Here is a 24175-nt window from a genome sequence, read left to right as displayed (position 1 = left end):
GAAAGTACAAGAGAAAGTGAAAAAAAACGAAGAGCATATAAGGTATTATATACTTATAAGAACGAGGAAAACTTAAAAAATATATATAATAGCTAAAAAAGAGACCAAGAAAGTAGTAAATGAAGTTAAGAATTAAACTTTTGAATATTTATATCAAAAATTAAATACAAAAGAATGAGAAAGAGATATTTACAGAATAGCTAAAATGAGAGAGAGGAAGATAAGAAATCTTATTCAAATAAAATATATTAAAATGAATGTAACAGGGTACTAGTAAATGATAAATAAATAAAGGAGCAATAAAAGAAATATTTTTATCAATTTTTTAATAAATGTTTAGGTGATCAACTTAGCTTAGGTAATTTAAGTAGGTCAAATGATTATAAAACTGATTAGCAATTACATTATATAAGAATAAAAGAGATATAGTGCTATAAGGGTGTTAAATTAATGAGTCATACCATAAAATTTAAGGAAAGAGTAATAGAAAAAAGATTTAAAAATAAGACCACGATAATTGAAAATCAATTTAAATTTTTTGTTTGGAAGGTCGACAATATCAATTATACATATTTTCATATAACTAATTAAAAAAATATTTAGAACGGAAGCAAGACTTACATATAGTATTCGTAGACTTAGAAAAAGTTTATAATGGTCTTAAGAAAAATTATATGGTGAATTCTAGAAGAATTAAGGATATATATGAAAATGTAATGATAAGAGTGAAAATTTCAAACGGATTAATCGAAGCATTCCCCATAAAGATAAAGTTACATTATGGATCAATTGTCTCTATCTTTTTTATAGTAATTAACGTTAGATGCTCTTTGTGATCATAAAGTACCTCTAAGACTTAAAAGAAAATTTTACAAAACAACGATTAAATCAACTATGTTATATAAGATTGAATGTTAGGTTATGAGCCCCCGGGCCATAACTGAGTCGGTTACGATGCAGCAGATTTACAGAAGAGGGCAATGATTCGAATCCTAGCGAAGTCAGGCAATACCCTCCTGCGTCGTGACCAACTGCAGTTTCTCGATTTACCTCCTCACAGATGGTCGTGGGGCCGACCGTGTGGGGCCGCTAAGGTGGCAGATCCACCTTTGCAGAAAAGAATGTTAGGTTATGACTTAAACACATGAATAAAAGATGAAAGTTGCAAAGATAAGGATATTAAGATAGATGTGCAAATATACAAAGATGAACAAAATAAAAAATGAAAATATTAGAGAAAAAGTTAAAATTGCATCTATTAAAAAAAATTTTAAGAAGTCATATGGTATAGATATATATATATATATATATAATCAATAGATGCTCTAATTAGATTATATAAAAAAAATGAAATGATAAATCCCAGTCAGTCTCATGGACTCAATCCCTGGGGGTAGCCGGCCCGGTCCTACAGAAGTTTCCCACCGACCATAGGGTAAATCGGGAAGCGCATACGGCGGCCAATCCAGATGCCCAGCATCCTTTGATTGCGTTCTCCATTTGGAAGAAAAATTGTAGTGGGTAAACTTTTTATAGTGACCGACCACACCGCCGAAACGGCCCCATATCAGAAAACCCCCTAAGGGATTTTTTGGAGGCATGGTACCACTAGGTTGATAAGAGCGTACTGCCGAAACAGCATTTTAGCCGAGCTAAGACTTGAATCGCATAGCACCTAAGTCAACAAATATATGTTGCTAAGAGGATTCGAATTCGAAACCTCAAGCAATAGGTGTCTCCATGCTTACAACTTGAGATAAGATACTTCAACTATAATTAGATTATGTAAAACTATAATAATTGTGCACATTAAATAAGAAAAATAAAAAATTTAATAATAATAATAATAATAATAATAATAATAAAATTTATTTAAATATAAATAATAATATAACAAAAAATACAGTCCAATGACAAAAGTTTCATGCCAACTCCACCTATTAGATAAGATTTAATTATTATTATATTTTTATTTTCTTATTTGTATTGCTTGTGTAAAGAATAAGAAATTATAAAAGATTTCTCTACTGCCTACTCAGCCATCATTCGCCATCACCGGCATGAATTTGCACTCCCATGGCCGGAGCTGCGCCGGAGTACATGAAGATTTTGGGTCTCCTGACGAGCCCCTTTGTCATCAGGGTTCTCATCACCCTCCGCCTCAAGAGAGTCAAGTACGAGCTCCTGGAGGTGCGGATCGTGGAGCCGAAGAGAGAGATCCTGGTGGAGTCCAACCCAGTGTACAAGAAGATCCCCGTTCTATTTCACCGCGGAAAACGAGTCATTAATCATCGTCTAGTACATCAGACGAGGTGAGAGGTGTGGTCCGACGGCGGCTGATCCTCCTCCATCCTCCCCGCGCCTTCAACCGCGCCCTCGCTCGGTTCTAGGTCACCTACGTTGACAACAAGGTAAAGGCCCCTGTTTTCACAATCCATCATTTGACTCCGATTTCTTCGATTTGTACTAGTTGCTTGCTTTAATTAGGGCTTTGAGGTTGGAGACGGAGGCGGCGAAGGCGACGGAGTTGGCAAGGCAATTCCGGCAGTGCTGGGGCTGCTGGAAGGGCCTTGCGGAGTGCGGCAAAGGGAAGGGCTTCTTCGGCGGGGAGGCCTAGACTTCGCGGAGCTGCATGCGGGTGCTGGAGAAGGCCAAAAGTGTTAAGCTTTTGGATGTGGAGGTAGACTTCTTTCGACGGTTTGAATCGTCGGTTTGACGGTTCATAGCAGGTCGACCCTTAATCTTAACCGACCAAGACGGTTACGGTTCAGAACCACCGGTTCACGAGATTCACTGTCGCGCTAGTTTAGGAGCTGCCTGGGGGATTTAATTAAATAAATATAAATATAGGACAAAAGGTGTTGTATAGTGGTGAGTATATGCGCTTGTGTCTGAGATGTCCTGGTTCGATCTCAGCAACGAATGAAGGACATTAAATCAAAAGTGATCTTAAGCTTTTGGATGTGGAGAAGCATCCCCCTTGAACCGTAACTGGCCCGGCATGGCGGGATGAGTGGAGCAGTGGTCGGGTCTATGTGGAGGAGCATCCTCGGCTGCGGGGATGAGTGGAGCGGTTCCTTGCTGAGTCAGTGAAGGGGCTGGTGCCGGACACCAACGAGTATCTGAAGTTTTACGCAGTCACAGACTGAGGACGAGCAGTCACTCCAGCTGAATAAGATCTTGTAAGGTCATAAATGGTGTGAAGGACAGATCACGGACTCAAGCTGACCAACTCACGACAGATTGATAATTTTTTTAATTTAAAATTAAATTTTGATAATTTTTTTAATTTAAAATTAAAATAAAAAACACAATAAACTTTTTAATTTGACCAATCTAATCCACAACTCAAACTTATAAATTTTATTTTACAGACTCATTCCAGTGAAAAATTCATATCTACACTGTTCTCAAACTCATTTATGATCTTCGTTACAGATCTTGTTTCCTTTGTCCTCCAACCATAAACTTATAACGTGTGAAGTAACATCACTATTACTACAATGGAAAAATTTTATTGATGATCTCTAGTTTAATTAGAATAAGTTATCAAGGGCTCTTTTAGTAAATGAATGGAATGATAGCTCGTCGATCTTTTGGATAGTCATCAAACTTTTCGCAATACCATCTATGTGTTTCAGCTGCCGCGAATGCCAAATTCGATATCTGTTCATGGAAATTATGTGTGGTGAAAGATCAAATGAGAGTTTATCTGGGAACCAGGGCTAGTAACATTGACAGCTTAGACATACCACAAACAAGAAAAGAAGCCATATCGTTACGTCGGATCCTCCACTGGCGACCAAAATCCCCAAGTATATAATCTGCACAATGCAAATTTTAACAGAAAACTTAATTGTGATTCGATTGAAATGTTATAAAAAGTCGGGATAAGCATGAGAATTACAATTTCAGCCAGGTAATGGGGGCATGAAACATGTGCGAACCAATCACCATGGGGGATCACATACTCATCAGCTTGGCGGTTTCGACGCAACGAACCCTGTCCAGAATTGAATCTTCAGATGTGGTTCACAAAACCTATTACGTGATATGAAAGATAAAAGCATATCAAATGATCAGAAGCAACTTGCATAGGAAGAGGCAGACAAATCAAAGAGTAAAAGAAAAGAATGTTACAACTTCATCCATGGTAAAGTGGGTTGGAGAAAATTAACTTAAAAAAAATCTGAAATCAGATCTACCCAACTCAGATTTGAAGGATGAGTAATTTACTGATCATTGGGGTCAGTTCCGAGTCCAAGTTACCTCCCAAAACCCACCCATTTTATTTGTGCCCTTACAATCAGAAGCTCCTTACCTTCTACTAAGACATGGCATGTACCCTATAGGAGTTTAGGAGATCACTCATGAACATAGTCAACCCTAATAGTTCTACTTCATTCAACTAAGAATGGCATCTGTACGATCGAAGAGAATAAACATTAAATATTGAATTTAGGATTTCCAAATAGTTAAGAACAGGAGGATTCAATTAGACAATTCTAAATACATCACAGTAACAAGTTATCATTAGCAACCTGATTAACTAAACAAAAAATGTTAGTTAAATTAATGATAGAGGTAGAACGTACAAGAATTGCATGGCAATAGTATTGGTGTAGCCAACCCCAAAAAAAGATTATTGCACCTATCCATTGCTGCCATTCGAGATAGATAAAAGGCTTAAATACTAACACCCAGTCGATCTGTATATCCGGCATTTGTTCCTTGCCATTCAATATCAACTCAAGTATCTGATTGCGTGCATAAGTTAAAGCCTCAGGCGCACATGAGACCCCAAGAGATATTGGTGCCGCCGTATAAAAGCTAGTATGAAATGACATAAATAAATGCATCTTAAATTTCTGAAAGAATCTATTAAAAAAAGCATCAAAATAATAGGAAAGGTGAACATCTTAAACATTTGCTGAGATGTAATAATAATCAAATAAATAAACACTTTACTTCAAAACTCCAAGTACTTCTTTGAGCAGCAGAACATTGAGAAGGCAATATCATTTGGACAATAACAAACATCAAAGAAAGGAAAACTAAAGACTGGAAGTTTGTGCAGTTATAAAGAAGAACCATAACACTAACATCAAAAAGAACAGATATGTAATGTCATGCACGAGAGCCAGAAGTTACATTCTATGCATGCATTTTCATCTTTTTAATCCCTCTAGTAATCCAACTCTAGCAGTTGAATGAATCAATTTAGAGGAAGACCTTGAACCTTAATAGTAAGCTGCATAAATAACACAGCACTTTATGTAATTGCTGAAAAGAATATTAAAAGTGAAGTTTGCTTCAGCATTACATTTAAGAAATCCCCCCTCATGAAGTACCATAGGAAAGAACAAACATGTACAAACAGAATTGCATTTCAGGTATACATTTATTTTGATATCAAAATTTACAAGCCTTAACAATGCGCAATGACATTGGCTCTCTCAGTGAGCCAAGGAAGAGATATATCCTCACAAGAACTTAGAATATTAACCTAACAACAATTCCAAATGGCATGCCTGACTATGGTAAGTAAATTAATACAGAACAGGACCAGCTATTTTATATATATATATATATATATATATATATATATATATTGATATCTTGCGCGTCTTAAAATATGCGACTGTGAGCAACATGGGAGCCCGAAAAAATTTCGAGCACCTAGAATATTAAATAATATCATTTTATATTTTTTTTATTTTACAGTTAAGCCATTTAAGATTTTCTCTTTAAGGTTTAGGGATTGGGTTATAGAATTAAACATTAAAAAAAATTAAAATCAAAATTATTTTTTATTTATTTTTTTGACATACGATTAAGTCATTTAAGATTTTTTTTCTTTAGGATTTAGGGGTTGGGTTATAGTATTAAACATTAAAAAAAAATTAAAACGAAAATAAAAAATATATATTTACTATTTCAGGATTCTTCCAGATACTTCGATTCTGATGTCACGCACAATCGCATACTCCTATAAAATAAAATTGTGTTCAAAAGTTGGGTATGAATATACAATCAGTTAATCAAAATTTTCTCATCAGATAATAATAATGCAAACAAATAGATTCAGACATTTATCCACTGAAAGTCCTAACTGTAACTAGAGTAAATCAATGGATAGACAAAAGGAGAAAAGAAGATTGAAATACTTACAACAAGCCAGCTAAATATCCAAAGAAGTGCATTCGTGCTGATGGACTATAGTTAAAGACATATACTGTCTCATAAGCACGTCTCAAGACTTGAAAGTCCATCAACAAAAGCACAAACACTGTCCTCCACACCTGATGCTTAAGCTCAAAATTTACCAATGGAGCTTTGTTAAAGGAGAAGATATGTGCACCTCCAGTCAAGTAACTAGCAGTTGTTTCATACCCTAATGATTCAGAAGCTAAGGGTAGCATTTTCTCGTAGGCATAGAACCAGATAGAGAATGCTAGGAATGTTGTCAAAGCCAGAGCCACCAAATAAAAATGCAAGAAATATTTCTGCGGAAGGGTGAATCTCTGCAGTTCATTAGGGAAACAATTCTTTTAGATATGTAAAGAGATAACAAATAAAATATCAATGATAAATCCAAACACCTAGAAGCTACAATTCATTCAAAAAATGAAATTGTTTTTGAAGTATTTGACAAAAAAAATAAATGTATTTACAATTGGTAATTAACCTATTCACTTATTACGCAGGTAGAAGAAAGGTGTTCTTATTACAACACTAAATCATACTCAAACTATTAAAATATGAAGAGACAAAGAAACATTTCAAACTCAAACTATTAATATGAAGAAGGTAACATCGTCAAAGGAAAGAAAAGAGACGAAAGTAATTTTAAAAAAAAAACAAGCCTTACCGAGGTAGACTTTTTCATTATTTTTCCTCTGGCAGCAAAACCAATGAGCATCCGATGGAGGAAGCCGAGGGGGCGGATCGGAAGTGAGGCGAGTAGAATGGGAAGAGTCGCTGCTATCCATGCGAGCCGCAGCGCGACAGTGAAACCCGACGGTAGCATAGCGGAAGAGCGGTTGCTGCACTAGAGGATAGGGCAAGAAAGCCCCTGCTCAGACTAGAACGAGACGGAAGGAGAGGGATTTCTTCACCTCTGCTCTGCGCTAGAGGATGGACGGCAGCAGGCAGCAGGCAGCAGGCAGCAGGCAGCAGGCGGCACGCGGCAGCCGGAGGCACGCGGCAGGCGGCACGCGGCGGCGGCGACCGCTGTGGCGCACGAAATAGAGAGAGAGAGAGAGGAGGTCGGGAAGAGGTGCATGATCTGCAAATTTATTTATTTATTTCTCATAAATTTATTTAAATTTTGTACTTAAAAAATTATTAAAATGCATCATTAATTTTATTTATCAAATCTAATTAAAAATAGAATATATGAAATGCTTTATTGATTTTTAATAATATATAATAATTTTTTATTAGCATTAAAATACTTTTAATATGAAAAATATTTTAAACTCTTTCTTTTTCTTTTTTTCACAAATATTTAGAGGATGAAAAATATCTTTTTATAAAAAGTAGAACTGCTAATTCCGGATTAAAACAACTACATAGTTGTTGAGTAAATTATCAACAATTGGTTCATCCAACTTCAATTGAAAATTTTCAAAATTTTCTTACATGAAAATAAAATCAAAACAAATATACTTTTTTTAAAAAATCCACAAAACATAAACTTGCAAAATGTGGTTTATATCATACATGCTTTTTTTTTATCCGAAGAAATGCAACACTTAGGCATGAGTCCAACTTTAATATTATATTTGTTTATAATTCAAATATTTAATTTTTTAAATCGATGAAATTGATCAATTCGATCTTACCCAAAATTTCCATCAACCATTAAGGTGAATCCTAAAGAATATGTGGTTCCTCACTCGTCAATGTCTAAAATTTTTCATACCATTAGAAAAAATATATATATCCTACACTATACTGTAATTAAAAATCGAATCATAGATAATTAATTTGTCAAACATCTTACCGTTACATTATTACTTAGAGCAACTCCTTATAATGTTCGTAGAACAAGTGACTCTTCTCGATTTACCTTCTCACAGATGATCGTGAGATCGATCGTGTGGGGCCAATTTTACAGAAAAGTAGAACAAGTGACCCTGTTAAATGAAAAACAAAATCATCAATCGTCATAATCTATTACACAGTGTGAGTGAGATGCAACAAGATACTGAAAAAAATACAAGTGTGCTATGATCTAAGTAAAAAAAGATATTACAGAAGAAAAAATAAGGAACAATAGCACACGCAGTGACATAAATCCACAGCATTGCTAATGTATTATTCAGAACACCTCGTCTCAAGAGTTAGCGAGCTGACATTAGTAGATCATACATGTAAAATGCAAACAGTGGAAAACTAAATATTATAAAGCTACAAAATTTACAAAGCCCAACAAATTTTGTCAAATTCTACGGGCACAAATTTTACAGCTAGAACTAAGGCACCAACTTAATCCAAGTCATAGGAAATGATTCTGATAGTAGAATATGAACCAGATGTAATTGCCGTTAAGACCAATCACTAGTCTTCTTTGAGATTTCATGAGATTATTTTTTTTTTTGTCCCCGGGGCAATGGTGTCATGGTAGGATATTCAGATTATCACATAGGTACCTGCGATTCGATCCCCAGCTACGACGTATTTATAGGAATTTTCCTTCAAATGGGGAGTTCAATCAAAGGATGTTGACCGCTGCGTGCACTTCCTGATTTATCCTGGTGACCAATGAGAAATTTTCATTGGGCCGGACTGGTCACCCCAGAGATAGTCAATGGGACTAACTGGAATTTATTATTTTTTTCATGAAATTATTTTAAAACAATCTGATTAATCAATTTTACTGTATAGAATTAAAGAGATCAAAATTATTTCACTTGTAACAAATTCTAATATTAATTACAAATGTCATCAATGATATATATTTGATGTAGATGTATAACATAAAAATTGCATGACATATGATATACACGTGTTATTTCTCAAGTGATCTATATATGACTCCAATGAGTCCATATCTCATATTTAGAAATACCAAATGTAAATAAACCATGATATTTCATTCAAAGTGCAAAAACAAAAACCATTTATATATTTGAAACTGAGTACGTACAATAAATCAAATATATGTCTTTTAATAAGCATCAAGTACTTAATACAGATATCTACTAAAGGGGTATTTCATCTAAAAGAAGAATCCTTATGTTCATCACATACTGATAAAATACCTTAGGGACTAAGCCATTAGTAAGCGGATTCGTCAATATGGAATCTATGCTAATATGCTCTATGGTCACAAGACCACTCTGCACTTGTTCATTAACCGCCAAGATTTTGATGTCAATGTGTTTAGATCTCGATGAACTGCGATTACTTTTGGAATACAATTCTGCAACTTTGTTATGATAGTTGATTCTCAATTGCCTATCAATGCCATTGACGATCTGTAGTGTTGTGATAAAAATTTCACAATCATATCCCATGATTGGATGCTTCAAAGTAGGTTATAAACTCCGCCTTCATAATAGAAGTCGCTATAAGCATCTGTTAAACGCTTTTCCATTATATAGATCCTGCTAGGATGAATACATAACCTGAGGTAGACCTCCTACTATCCAAGCATCTAGCAAAATCAAAGTCTAAATATCCAACCACTTTAAGATAACCGGACCTTTGATATGTGAGCATGTATTCCTTAGTTCCGTAAAGATACGTCATAACCCTTTTTTTAGCTTTCCAATGCATTTGTCTATGTTACTAACATCCCAACAATGTATATAATATTCAGACGTATACACACATGTGCATACATAAGGCTCCTGCATCTCCTTTATTTCAAGTTCACGTTGTGGATATTGATGCAAGCAAAATCTATCACCTCTAGCTATAGGAGATCACAAGGAGTATAGTTCTGAATGTCATATCGATTGAGCATCTTTTTAATATAGGTATGTTGTGAAAGTCCAAGTGCATCCTTTGAATGATCATGACATATGTCTAATACAAAATTAAAGAGGTTTCATCAAGATCTTTCATTTCAAAATTACCTAATAGAAATGACTTAGTTTGGTGCAATAAACTGTTATAATTGCTTGCTAACTAAATGCCATCTATAAGTGTCTGTTTAATATTTTTTCATGATATAACTCCCGCTAGCACAAATATATAACATGAGGTAGACCTCCTACTATCCAAGCATCTAGCAAGATCAGAGTCTGAATATCCAACCACTTTAAGATGATCGGATCTTAATATGTGAGCATATACTCCTTAGTTTTGTAAAGATACCTCGTAACTCTTTTTGCAGCTTTCCAATGCATTTGTTCAGAGTTACTCAGACATCTGTTAAACATCCCAACAATGTATGCAATATCCGAGCACGTAGACACCTATACATACATGAGGCTCTCTATAGTCGCTGCATAAGGGAGTTTTTGCATCTCCTTTATTTCAAGTTCACGTTGTGGACATTGCTGCAAGCAAAATCTATCACCCCTAGTTATAGGTGTATCACAAGGAGTATAGTTTTGCATATCATACCGACTAAGCACCTTTTCAATTAGACATGTTATGAAAGTTCAAGTGTATCCTTTGAACGATCACAACATATCTGAATGTCTAATATAAAATATGCTTCATCAAGATCCTTCATTCCAAAATTACCTAATAGAAATGACTTGGAGAGAAAAACCCTTGGTCTTCCTCTATAATTAATTTATTAAACATTTTAATAAATTAATATCTCATTCAAATTTGGTTGAGTCTAATCTAAATGAGTCTAACTCAAACTAGACTCAATCCTATAATTTAATTGGATTGACTTGAGTCTAACTCAATTAATCCAATTCGGATCATATTTTACTCAAACTAAAATCAATCAATCTTTGAAGCATCGTGTCCTTTGTGTGTGACCCAATAGGTTCTCGTAAAGTTAATAATGTGTCTAACCGCTTTAGACATATAAGCAATGAGAAGCATCTAGCAATGCATCATTCCTACCCAAGTGACGAGAAAGTTGAGATCCAACTAACCTTTTTGTGACTACTATAATGTATGACCTTGTCCTTCTAACTTTGATATCTAGATTGATCAATGAGGCATAGACTGTATCATCCTCGATATCAATCTTTGTGTTTCTTGATCCCCAAGTAGACTCATTCACGCAAATGAGTTCAATATCTCATATTGACTCATTTGAGTATGACCATGCATTTCGTGGTCCTACTCTATCAAGCAGCCACAAGATATCATTCCCGTTATATGAGAGGGATAGATCTCATTTACATCACTCACATCCCTCTGCATAATTTGTTACATACCCAGTGATCGCCTTTATAGTCCACCCTGTTATGGGTGACATTTGACGATATTAAAGTGCATAACTCCTTATGTAGGGAACCGTAGTGACTTCAGGTCTAAAGATTATTCATACTAATAGTCACATAAGAAAGTTTATGACACTCATATAATGATCTATGAAAATTTTTCATGGCGGATCAATTCAGTATACATTCTCTAATATACACATGTGTTAACTCGATCTCCCATATCCATGACTTATGAGATCAATTCATCTAGTTGACCTACATGCTAGTCTCAACGCATTAATATCGTCCCTGAATATTAATGATTGACTTGGAATGATTAAGAGTAGTGTTCTCTACATTATCTCACTATCGATTCAAACAATCGATATGATGTAGATTAGAACTAGTATACCCAAAGACATTATTATACTTAGTTATTTGGCACAAACATAAAGTAAGTATAATAATTAAAACTCTTGCCTTATTAATAGTAGAATATGATATAAAAGTCCTTAGTCAATGATCACATAATTGGCTTTAGGGCTATTACTAACAATAAGGTAATGAAAGATTTGTTGAACGAAATCAAATTTCTGGTACAACTGATGGATGCTTACTTTAAGAGCCAAAAATAGACTTCTTTAACTTATACACTATCTGTTTTGAATCTTCCAATTCAAAGTTTCCCAGTTGCACTATATTTATAGTTTTCTCAATGTCAACATTAAGGAATGTAGTCTTCACAACTATTTGTTATAGCTCTAAGTCATAATAAACCACAAGTGTCATAATTACCCTAAAGGAGTCTTTCACTAAAACAGATGAGAAACTTTCCTTGTAATCAATGCCCTCCTTTTGAGTGAACCCCTTTGCTTTATACTTTTCAATATTGTCCTTCGAATCTTATTTGGTTTTAAATATCCATTTGCAATCTTAGATATCATACCACTACTAGTTGCATCAGTAGTGACCATAATAGGATTGACAATGCTCTCCTCAAAAGATATATTCATAAGTTTAGTATTTCCACTATCCTCAATAAATTTTACATTGCCCATTTCGAAAAAAGATCTATTTGAGGAGTAATAAAACTTAAAGCCCTTGACTTTTCAAAATATCTCACAAAATAACAGCTAGTAATTTTTTAGTCCAATTTTCTTTTGGTAGGCCTATAAAATCTAACCTCAGCTAGACAACCCAGACATGTAAATATCTAATACTAAGCTTTCTACCTACCCACATCTCATATGGAGTTTTTGCTACTACCTTACTTAGTACTCTATTGAGTAAATACATGATAGTTTTGAGTGCTTCCCCATAAGGACTCTAGTAAAGTAGTAAATGTCATTATACTTCTTACCATATCCTTGAAGGTATAGTTTCATCACTCAGCTATGCCATTCTGATGAGCCGTACCAACATGGTATATTGAGCTACAATTCCACACTCAATAAGAATTCTACAAAAGGCTCAGGACGTTGTTCACTTGATCTGTCATATTGGCCATAATATTCACCTTCATAGTCAGATCTGACAGCTTTAATCTTCTTGCCTAGTTGATTTTCAATTTCAACTTTGAAGATCTGAGATACTTCCAAGGACTTTGACTTCTCATACAAAAGGTACAAATAACCATCTCATAAGTAGTCATCTATGAAACTAAATATATATGACCATTCCAAGATGCCTTAGGGAATGGTTCGCATATGTCAGTACAGTACTACATCGACTTGTACCTTTACCTCTTTTGTTAGTTATTTTTCCTTTGACACACTCAATGCAGATATCAAAATCTGACATGTCAAGAGAATTAAGAATTCCTTATGACATTAATCTTTCAAGGCATTATTTAGATATGTGTCCTAAACGTCTATGCTACAACTTAGATGAATTCTCATTAGTTAAACTTCGCTTTGTGCCTATACTATACATTATTTGATTGTCGAGAGAAGTACAAGTGTTCAATTTATATAGCTTATCAATTAGGGAACCTCTGCTAACGAGAATTGAATTTTGATAAATATTAAATATTACATTTCCAAATGAACAATTGTAACCAAAGTTGTCCAAGCAAGAAATAGAAATTAAGTTTCGCCTAAATAACGATACCACAAAAGTATTTTCCAAATCCAAGTACACATTTATCCCTAAACAAAGTCTAAAAACACCTATAACTACTACTTTTGCCTTCTTGTCATCCTCTATATATAGATGTGTCTTTCACCATCAATTAATAGTTAACTCCTGAGACAGCTATGCATAATGATATTTATATGAGTAGTAGTATCAGTATATATCCACTAAGTATTATTAGACATAAGAGTTAAATTAACTTCTGAACTAACAAAGTTAAGAAGTTTGCCTTTCTTTACATGTCATTTAGCGTATTTAATTGGGATAATCTTTTTTCATATGACCTTTCTTTTTTAGAATAAATAAGTGATTTTTTGATCTTGTTTCTTTTGCTCATTATGGCCTAAGGCCCCAGTGTCTGCAGATTGTTTACTCTTTTCTTTAAAAGTGGTCCTCTTTCTTTTCTTGATCATATTCTAAGAAGTGAATGAAAGGTGAGCACTTTTAGATGTCTTTGTAAGATCGCTGTGACACGCTAGAGGGGGTGAATAGCGTTGTGGCTTTTCAAATTCGTTCATTTTCTATCAAAATTATTTAGCAGCGAAATTAGAATAATATGCAAGGACACGCGGATTTACTTGGTTCCTAACCCCCCAGGATTAGTACGTCCAAGGCCTATGTACGAGAGGCGTCCGTCCACTAGTGGTCTCCTTTCCAAACCTTGTGACAATCCTAGATTTACTATGTGTCACGAGTAGGGTTGCAAATTAGAATTTATATTTTTATCGAAAACCCACGAGGAATACAAACAAATGTAGTATAGGGGCCTTGAGTCGTATTTTTTCAAGGGCTAGTAGAAACTTGTTTAAATCAAGCTTCCGTGTCGTTCTTTTTGGGGTTTTCTATGAAAATGAGGTTTTGGTAATTTTCAATTAAATTGTGAATTCGAAATCAATAAATAGAAACAAATGAAACGAGAAAACTAGAAATGAAACAAGACATGCAATTCAAGAAACAAGGAAAAACAAAAATTAAGCTAAGGTTACCTATTGATTTTAAGGGCAACACACCTAACTAGCAAGGCAATTATGCAGTCCAACTATCAAATTCCACTTGACTAATAGCAAGATCACTGACCAAGCCAATCTAACCTATCTAACTGATACACGAAATCAAACTTGGCACGAAACAGTAATTCGTGGCACATAACAGTGAGTTCAGGAAGGATCAAACATTCAGAAGGCTAAAAGTTAACTACTCAAACTCTAAAAATCCCAACAAAAACTAAGCATTAATCACAAAACCAAATTGCTAAGGTTGCTAAGAAAAGAAATTAATAGAAACTTCAACTACAGATGCTGTCAACTGAAATCAGAAACAAAAAACGCATCCACCCTTCCCTTTTCCCTTTTGTTCTCTTTAGCTTGGTGTTAAGCAAGCTATTGAATCCACAATGTGGCTTCAGTAATCCATCAGAAGTCTTTCACATGGTCTCTAGTTGGGTTTGCTAGCTGCCAGTGCTTGGAGAAGCCCGAAAACCCCTTCTAAAGCAAAATAAAACGTTGCACAGTCCCGTTGAAGCTGGCAAAAATTGGATTCCTTGCTTCCACCTTGCTCCGATTGATTTGCTAGTAGTTCCGGGATGCTTCGCACTCCTAGGAGAACCCCTCAAAGGATTGCGACGTCGGATTTTACTGTGGATGGCCAGAACATGCAGAAATAGGGACGCGGGCTGCTAGTGAAACCCTCGTCGTCGCGCCTCCTCCAACTACCGAAATATTCCCAATCGGTCGGTTTCAGACTCCTCGTGGATCAAGGATTGCAATGGAAGTGGTTTGGGTGGAAGGGGCTGCCCGTGGAGGTACGTCGCGTGGCAGGGGATGGCATCACAGGAAGACGATGAACAGTGTTGGTACTGAGCCACTGTTCATCTGCTTAAACTTTGGTTTTTATACTGCAATTAATCCGATGATCTGAGCCGTCCGTTCTGAATCTGATGGTCTGGACTTCATCTAGGACTGTAGGGAAGCCTAGGGCTTGGAAAAATTGGTGGATCTTGATTAGACTTGAGTTAGGTCATGTTCTCCATGTGGGCTTGATCAATTTGGGCAAATTTTGCTCGATTTGATCGTGGTTGAGCTCGAGTTGGGTCCGATTTGAGCACTACAATCAATTAAACTCAATTAATGCAAAAATTCACCATTAAATCATAAAAATTATAATCAAGCCTCAAATAATGCAACATGGGATAAATATGAACAAATCGATTCATTTCATAATTTATTTTCGTGCAAAAACCCAAAAAATGAATCGATTAAAATCATAACAATCATAACTCATCACCTTGTTCGGAAGTGGAGAAACCTGTCTTACAGTCTGATAAATAATACAAATAAATTAAAAATAAAAATTAAAGATAGTAATTTAAAAGCAAACTCTTGTTGCCGATCTGGAAGTCCTGAGCGCTGCGCACTTCTCTTGGATCTTCCCCGGTTGTAAGAACTTGGCCTCGTTCGCGTTCCAAAGCACACTTAGATGACGAGGGAATTTTCTGGCTTCAATATTCTTGTTTGTGCATGTTCACCTCCTTTTATACTACTCCTGAGTCGACTCCAGGGTTATCTGAGTCAACTCCAGTCGACGTGGCAGATAACTCTTCATTCTGCTCGTTATCCATTGTCTGAGTCGACTCGAGTGCATCGAGTCGACTCCAGGCTCACTTGGGTCAACTCTAGCTACAGTTGAGTTGACTCCATGGACACTTTTTGTAGATCTCTGAACGGACTTCGAAACGCATCCGACCGTACCTCGTTCTGAGTCCCGAGTCAAAAGTTATGACCCGTTGAAGTCGGACTCCTCATGTGTTGCCCCTGCATCATGATTCCTGCAAGATAAGCATGCAAACAAAGCAACACATCCTACCCTTATTTTGTGGATCTAACTTCAGATTTCTACTGAAATCCTAAGTTAGTCTGACGCCTACTGTTCCACTCCAGAAACATGTCCTTACCTACTCCACTCTGGAGAATTTATCTTTGTCAACCAAGTCCTCTTGACTTGTTGGACTTTTGCTCGGCTCTATCCTCAGCCCCTGGGATTTGTGCTGCAGCTCGGTCCTCTCTGACCAGCCCAGACTTCTGCTGCGACTCGATCCTCTAGATCAGCCCAAACTTCTGCTGCGACTCGGTTCTCCAAATCAGTCTAGACTTCTACTGCGACTCGGTCCTCCAGACTAGTCCAGACTTCATCTAGTGCTTTGACTCTACTAAGACTTCCGCCTGATCTTCCAAATCAGGACTTCCCTTTGCCTAGTCTATAACTAGGACTTTTCGTTGCCTAGCTTCACTTACCAGGACTTCCCTTGCCCGATCTTCCAGATTAGGACTTCTACTATCTAGTCTAACCGACTAGGACTTCTCGCTAGTTATCTGACTAGACTTCACTCACTTCCACGTATCCAAATATCAAGTCCTGTTTGGATCAACCCTTGGTCAAACTGATCAGACTTAGGTATATTATCAAATATCGAAACCCTAGACCTAAGCCCTCATAGCTTTGTTCTTGGGCTCTCCCCAAAAGGCCTCATACCAGTAGAGATACTTTCCATCCTTTTAACCCCATGATCTTTTCCATGTACTTTAGATGTATGACTATGTTTGCACCCTTGCAACCCAACACAGGCTTGATAAAAAAACTTGAGAAATGGAAAGACTTGCGCAGTCACCTTGGTTTGGAGATACAAACTAACGATATGGTGTCGAAAATCCATTAGATACTAGTTTTTAGTTACAGTGATTTGACTTACCATCTCAGGTCTTGCTTCTTGTTCTTAGACATATTAATTCCCTGAGGATTATGAGATTCACTAGAAGTGTCTGATGAGACAATGGATTGTTGAAGGGATTGTGAGTGGCGTAGACAACTTTTCTATTGAGAAAGTCGTCGAGCGTTGAACGCTTCAACCTGTTGGTGAGTCATAGCTTGGTGCGCAACCATCACAATTTAATAATAATGGAATAGTGAAATCTTGTCACATCCATGACATGATGCTCAATGCCATACTCTTGATATCGAAGAAAGTGAACATTGTGGTGCTACAAAATGAGCACACCATGATTTCACCGCAACATTAGAAGATAAGATGCTTATCATGACATGGAGGAAGTAGTAGACTGATGCTCGACATTGATCTGGCCCACCTCCAATCCTTCACTGCATTTTGTATTTTTTTTTTTTTTAGGATTATAGAAAGTAGAGGCTATTAAGGGCAATTGACATGGAAAGGTATGGTATCATTTTTCTAAGAGCTACTAGATTATTAGAATTGGCAAATTCAATATGAGATTTATAGAATATAAAGATTTTAGATATAAGATGAACTCTTTTGTAAAAAGATGGAATCCGCTACCCCAGCGACTCCATACGATCGGCCCCATGACCATTTGTGAGGACGAAGACGAACAAACCCTATTTCACCTGAACCGTTCGATCAAGCGGAGTAAAAAAGGCGGGATCCACTGAGAGTCGTTGGATCGACGTGGCTCCCCGAGCGGATCTACTGATGTCATGATGGCGATTCGAAAAGTCTATCAAACGACACGCCTCCTTAATTGCCTGTGTTGGAAAAGACAGCGGCCCACTCCGCGCACGGTCGCCGCCTTTCTCCTCATTAATACAGCCAACCGCATGGCGACACGTGTCTCCTGCCGATTAGCCTTCCCTCGAACGATGTAATGGCACGATCGTCTCCTTTTCTCTCTCTTTCTTTCTCTCCCACTTGATCGGACTGGACCTCCAGACCGGACTCAGACTCGAATCCGATTCGGTCTAGTCAGTCCGACTCACGCTCCCTTCGACTAGACTAGTGGGGAGGCTTATGTTCCGGGGATAATCCAAAGGGGCTCGCCATGGTTGGACTCGAGTCTAAGTCTGGTCCCATCGCACAGGTTCAACCCGCTGAGTCGGTAACCTCGAGTAGTTCAGGCATGTACCGACGAAGTATGTCCATTCGGCTCTTCCCGGGCTGAATCGCCTCCATTCGGCTCTTCCCGGGCCGAATCGCCTCCATTCGGCTCTTCCCGGGCCGAATCGCCTCCATTCGGCAGGAGCCTCGCCGAATCCTTCCATTCGGCGGGAGCCTCGCCGAATCCTTCCATTCGGCAGGAGCCTCGCCGAATTCTTCCATTCGGCGGGAGCCTCGCCAAATCCCCTCCAGGCGACTATGCACCAGTCGAACCCTTCCACTCGGCTCCATACATGCCGGATCGCTTCCATTCGGCCGTGCACTAGTCGACTCTCTCCATGCGGCTATTCACTAGCCGAATCCCTCTTTCTACCATACACCAGCCGAATCGCCGAATCACCTCACGTGGCTTCTGTTTGCGTTTGTCAACACCTTGGATTAACTACACTCTTCACAGTGTCCTGGCTCACCTCATCATGATTTCTGACAAACTCACGCCCCCAATAATTAATGCTATCTCCCTGTCGTATGCAAGGATAGTGACAACAGAACACTTTACCGGCGATGGGACAAGAAATTCGATTATTCCTACCATCTCATTAATCATGATGGGACGTTCCTTAAATGATGACGTGACAGGTATGCACGCTCATCTCTCCTTAAAAAGACCACTCCGCTCCGCAGGTAAATTCTCTCTGGCTCACACCCTAAATTATTATTCTCTTTACGCTCAAGTTCCCCTACTACTGTTCATCTTCTTCCTCCGCCGTCCCTGACTTGAGTGTCGGAGTGGTCGCGCCAGGGCACCCCCTGCCTTCCTACTGGCGTTCCCTGTGATCGAATGCCGTTCTTGAAGCTGCTGCGGGTCTTCATGGGCTCCGGCGGAGTCTCAGGCTACTTTGAAGCTGTCATCGCCCTCAGCGTTATCTACTGTTCAAGGCCAGCAGCGAGGAGGTCCGGTGACGCGTCCTGGAGCAGTTCTCAACCGGAACAATACCCTTACTTTTTAAAATAAATCTATATATAAAATATATATATATAACTCATGAGACCAACAAAAATTAATATTTATGATTAAATAAATAAAAAAAATTTAAAGTACTAATGAGTAGACATATAATAAATATGAAAAATACAGAATCTGTACACTTTGGTATGACAAAGGATAAATCAATATTTTTACATATATTTTTATAAAAATTTATTGATGTAAAAATCTAAAACTAACAAATATTTAAAATCATCAAATAATAAGTTTTACATTAAATAGAAGGAGAAGGAAGAGAAGAAGATTATGATTACCTATCTCTATTCTCTTGAGTTTTATCTTCGAAGAAATTTACGACAAATGTCGATGTCGAAGAGTTCAAGCGATGAGATTTTGTGATGGCTGCGTTATGTGATGAGGAGCGATGGTGCAAAAATCTAATAGATGAGTTATTTTAATAATTAATATTTTAATATAAGGGTAAAATCAGAATAAATATTTTTTAAATTTTCTTTCTCCTTCCTTACGTCTCAAATCGAGGTGTAAAGAATTATGTCGATTCATGAACATACAAGGGAAAAGTTTACCTTTCTCTCCCCTTCCCCTTCTTAACTTACTCTATCCCAAACAAAGAGTCAAGATTCTCTTTCCCCTTCTTTATCCTTCTCTCCCTTTCCGTCACCTCCTCCCAATGGATCTGTAAGTGAAATAACATAATAAATACCCCCACACAAAGTTTCAATTCAATGAACGCGTTCAATGGCGTTTTTTTTTAATGCCTATGAATCGTGATGGCCCACCAAAGATAGTCCAAGGTGGTTGTTAAAACGAATGTGAGAGAAGGCACAGTGTGCATAAATAACATAATAAATACCCGAAGAGAATCATAAAAGATAGTCCAAAGAGAAGGCACAGTGTGCATAGACATTTCTCTTGCATTATTTCTTCTGTCACAGCTACGAAATAGTGTATTATTACCAAACCACTACTGTACACCAGTCGCACAAAGGTACCAATGTTGCACCAGTATCAGCCTCAACAACAAAATGTTGGGGGAGCATCGTGATCAATGATAGCCCAGATAGAAGAGACAGTCTGAATAGAATAGCGTATTACTACTACAAAGCCACTACTGTACACCAATCGCTAAGAGGTACAATGCTGTACCAGCTCAGGTATCAGCCTCAACAAAAATGAAAGCTCTGCCTGAGAAAATTTAGGCCTTGATGCGCCGTCTTCCTTTCCCCCGACTGCACTCTCAACATCCGGCCTGCTAAAAGCTGAAACAGCTTCCGTGATCTCCTGCACCAGGTCAACAATAACGCCGCTGACGCCCATGAGATGTTGCATGTAAATTGCCTCAGGAACATTGCTGCAGAAACAGAGGTGCTCTTGATCAGCCCTACAACTCTACAAAGAGGTACTAAAGGAAAGCAGAGTCGATGCTACTGGTGACTTACTTGAGTTGCCCATATGTGAAGAGCACAAGATTGGCTTCTTTGATTTTGGCCACAGCAGATGGATTCCTAAAGATCGCTTTGACTTCGGACACAATTGCTTGCAAGCCATTTTCCAGGCATAGTTTGATCGCCTCGTCCAAAGAATTTCTTCTCGGATCTCTGTAGATCTCCGTCCCACCATTGCTGAGGAAGAACACCTGCGTATAAGAAGTAGCATCCACTATCACTATGGATCCGACATACTTCGCCACAAAACAGTTCAAGTCTCAAAATTTCTTACAGGGTAGTCATTTTGGAGCTTCCTGATCAGCCTGGCAGCGTCGGGTTGAAAGCTTGAAAAGATGATTGGCCTCTCATTCGCATAATCGTTCACAACCTGCAGGAAAAATCATGGCAATGTTGCAAAAGTGATTCAAAGATATCCACGAGAATTAATTCGGTGAAGTAAAAGAGAGTCATGCAACGTACTCGCAAGATTGTTTCAAGAGCATGGGTCAGCTCCTCGTCTTTGTAGTCCACGTTATCATTGAATTTTAACTCGACATTGAAGCCGACTCGAGGATCAACATCTTGGAAGGCTTCTTGAAGCGTGCAAAATGGAGCATCAGCTAGGACCTTCCAGGTAAGGATTCTCCCATCTTTGGTCTTCCTGAGCAATGGCTTCCCCTTCTACAGTTCGCCAGACAGGTAAAGATGAATCCAGATTCTAACTACAGCATCATAACTACGATTTTGACAAGTTTCACCTTTAAAGGATCTTTTTGGGGTCCATAAGAAAGAAACTCATCTAAGGTGAGACCTGTTACGTGCTTCTCGGATAGTTTTCCCTGCGATCAATGGACGAACAAAACCAATTGGCTTTTTTTGTAAAGGAAAAAAATTTAAACAGAAAAGACTAAAGAGGAAAAGGGATCTTACATCTTCCTCGGTGAGGATAAGATCGTCATGGAAGATGACAGGGCAGTCATCCTTGGTGACCTGTAAAAATTGAAATTTTTGGTGATCAAGCTCAAGGATAACGGAAGAAGACACGAGAAACCACAGCAATAATCTACGAGTCAACAGATGCAAGAAACCACGACTTCAAAACGAACAAAACCTACCGCTACCTAGCTATCATACACGTGGTGGACTTATGTGAAGGCCACGCCTTCTTCCCAGTCCAAGGTGATATTAATTTTAGCTTTTAATTCACCACAATTAATTTAGTTAAGAAAACGAACACGCAGACTCGTACGCCGCATCCTCCGTTTCCTAAATCGCCGATCCGCCGGGTTCCCCACGGCGGTCGGCATTTTCCTCTTCTAATTTCGTAAGCAATTGCCGGACATCATAACGAGATCATTACGGTAGACATAAACCTGGACATCAAATTCGACGAAATCGACAGGGAAGCGGGCGGCGTCATTGAAGGAGCGGAGCGAGTTCTCCTTCACCTCCTGAAGCCGCGGATCGGTCGATGCGAGCGCGTTCATCCCCTTCCCTCGGTGGCCGACCACCACCAGCCTTTCTGACTTGCGCTTCCACTCCATCCCTGAAAACGCTTACCGTAATTTATTAAAACCCCAAACTCGTCGACCTGCACGCGGTCGATCAAACGATGCAAAGGAGGAACAAAATAGACAATACCTTTGCGGCGGGCGGAGACGGTGGAGAGGGCGACGGCGGGGACGTCCGGGATCTGATCGATTGTCGGGACGTCAGAGACGTGCGCCGCCTTGAGCGCCATGGCAACCCGGAGGAGAATTGGGGATCACGGATTTGACGTCTGGATGCAATCGGGGAGAAACAGCTTCTGCTCGGCATTTAAACCGTGAGCGATCGGGAGGCGGGAATATTCGCAGTACTCGTTCTCGGAATTATGCCGCGGAATATCCCATAAAACCGGCGGACCGGGACGCCATTTTTTTAGCATTACTATTTTTTTCTAACGGAAGATGGAATCGACGTCACGGATTTTGTTAAATTTGGAAAAAGGTAGCGGAGGATACGCACCACGATATCACAGGCTCCGTTACGAGGCGACAGAATATACCTTGAATATATCCCTTTTGCGAGCGACGCCGACAGGCATAGCGTAGATGTCGCGGCTAATTATTCTATTTCTAATTATTTTGTGCATTTTCTTGATTAAATTTTAGAATTTATCTGCATTCTATATGTATATCGTATGAAAGTAAAAATAATAAAAAATTAAATAAATTGATATCTATATTGATGGAGAGAAGAAAATTTTACTTTAAATATTCCCTAAGCTCTAAACAAAATTCTCTCCTAGAGTTAAAAGAAATTACCAAATTTTTTAATTTATTTTTACCATATTGGAATTTGAAATTTTAAAAAATTAAAAATTTAGCAGTTGTAGTACTCAAACATCTCCACTTCAACAACATGTTGATATGTTTTGTTGCTCCTCCATCTTAAACTCTAATATGATATTCTAAAGTGTGATTATTGTGTTCCTTTTAACCTACTCTACCACTTCAAAAAAGTCATCGCATCTACTTAGCTAATTCATGTGGGATGAGCTTGTGTGCAATTGATGTCGGCCCCTAAATCTCTCCACCTTTAACGATAGAAGTGGCAAGACAGATTGAGTATGACACAAGCTTGATCGACCTAGTCATGTTATGTGCTGAGTCGAACACAACCTATAAAATCAAGGTTCGGCACTTGGCACAACTCAAGACTGTTGACTTGTGTTGGGGCTAGCTTGGTCCTTAGACCTTATCTTGATTAGGCTTTTTTTTTTTTCTAGAAACATTAAATTACATTAAATAAAAATAGAAAATAGCTTGTCAATCCATGCCTTAAATGACTTAAACTATATTTGGTCACGGCATCCTAACCCTATTATCGTCTCTACTTAGCACTCTATTTGCAATATAGGAATGTGTTTGTACAATATAAATTTTATTACAACTTTTTTGTCACATGAATCTACATATCAAGAGCTAGGGATGCATATGGATTGAGTCATAATTGTTAATACAATTATGCCTAAGTTGTCTAGTTTGATCAAGTTATTTTGATGTGGTTGAAAAATAATTCAAATTAAATTTATCCTATGATTCTATGTCACTACAAAAAATACATGATTTAGTGACGGAAATATATATCCGTCACTATTGGTTGATATTAGCGACGGAAATATATTTCCGTCGTTAACTCCGTCATCGAAACCCTAATATAACGACAGAATTGAGACAGAAATTTAATTCCGTCGCTAGTTTAGCAACGAAAATTTAATTTCATCGCTACAATAACGACAGAATTATTAATTCCGTCGATAGTTTAGCGATGGAAATTTAATTCCGTCGCTAATTAATGACGAAAATTTAAT

General features: G+C 37.8%; 2 protein-coding genes and 1 pseudogene across 2 annotated transcripts; 1 reads left to right on the top strand and 2 right to left on the bottom strand.

Moving 5' to 3' along the window:
- Positions 1-2068: 2068 nt before the first annotated feature.
- Positions 2069-3149, top strand: LOC141844881 (glutathione S-transferase U16-like; annotated as a pseudogene).
- Positions 3150-3344: 195 nt separating this feature from the next.
- On the bottom strand, positions 3345-7135 carry LOC141845124 (polyprenal reductase 1-like). Its single transcript, XM_074733174.1, has 6 exons — positions 6872-7135; positions 6172-6524; positions 4596-4830; positions 3908-4003; positions 3753-3824; positions 3345-3666 (listed from the first exon to the last, which is right to left on the bottom strand). The coding sequence occupies exons 1-6, from the start codon at positions 7028-7030 to the stop codon at positions 3562-3564; spliced, it is 1020 nt and encodes a 339-aa protein (XP_074589275.1). The 5' UTR covers positions 7031-7135; the 3' UTR covers positions 3345-3561.
- A 13333-nt stretch (positions 7136-20468) lies between these two features.
- On the bottom strand, positions 20469-22649 carry LOC141845321 (glycerophosphodiester phosphodiesterase GDPD1, chloroplastic-like). The gene is made up of 8 exons (XM_074733388.1): positions 22462-22649; positions 22194-22366; positions 21751-21810; positions 21579-21659; positions 21301-21501; positions 21113-21208; positions 20833-21029; positions 20469-20744 (listed from the first exon to the last, which is right to left on the bottom strand). The coding sequence occupies exons 1-8, from the start codon at positions 22559-22561 to the stop codon at positions 20519-20521; spliced, it is 1134 nt and encodes a 377-aa protein (XP_074589489.1). The 5' UTR covers positions 22562-22649; the 3' UTR covers positions 20469-20518.
- Positions 22650-24175: the final 1526 nt, after the last annotated feature.

This window comes from Curcuma longa, chromosome 14, assembly GCF_044706935.1.
Source record: "Curcuma longa cultivar G26 ecotype Majalengka, Jawa Barat chromosome 14, ITB_CL_G26_1.1, whole genome shotgun sequence".
Lineage (NCBI taxonomy): Eukaryota > Viridiplantae > Streptophyta > Magnoliopsida > Zingiberales > Zingiberaceae > Curcuma > Curcuma longa.
Note: the sequence above shows the minus strand (reverse complement) of the source record. Positions and strands in the feature narration are given on the sequence as shown.

Excerpts from the sequence above, each read along its gene's own strand:
- LOC141845124 (XM_074733174.1), bottom strand. The coding sequence starts at position 7,030 with ATGCTACCGTCGGGTTTCACTGTCGCGCTGCGGCTCGCATGGATAGCA. Across the intron at positions 4,831-6,171 it reads GGATATTTAGCTGGCTTGTT|CTTTTATACGGCGGCACCAA; the intron begins GTAAGTATTTCA and ends ATTTCATACTAG. Across the intron at positions 3,667-3,752 it reads GGCTTCTTTTCTTGTTTGTG|ATATCGAATTTGGCATTCGC; the intron begins GTATGTCTAAGC and ends TTCCATGAACAG.
- LOC141845321 (XM_074733388.1), bottom strand. The coding sequence starts at position 22,561 with ATGGCGCTCAAGGCGGCGCACGTCTCTGACGTCCCGACAATCGATCAG. Across the intron at positions 21,811-22,193 it reads TCGTCGAATTTGATGTCCAG|GTCACCAAGGATGACTGCCC; the intron begins GTTTATGTCTAC and ends CAATTTTTACAG. Across the intron at positions 21,502-21,578 it reads CCCAAAAAGATCCTTTAAAG|AAGGGGAAGCCATTGCTCAG; the intron begins GTGAAACTTGTC and ends GGCGAACTGTAG.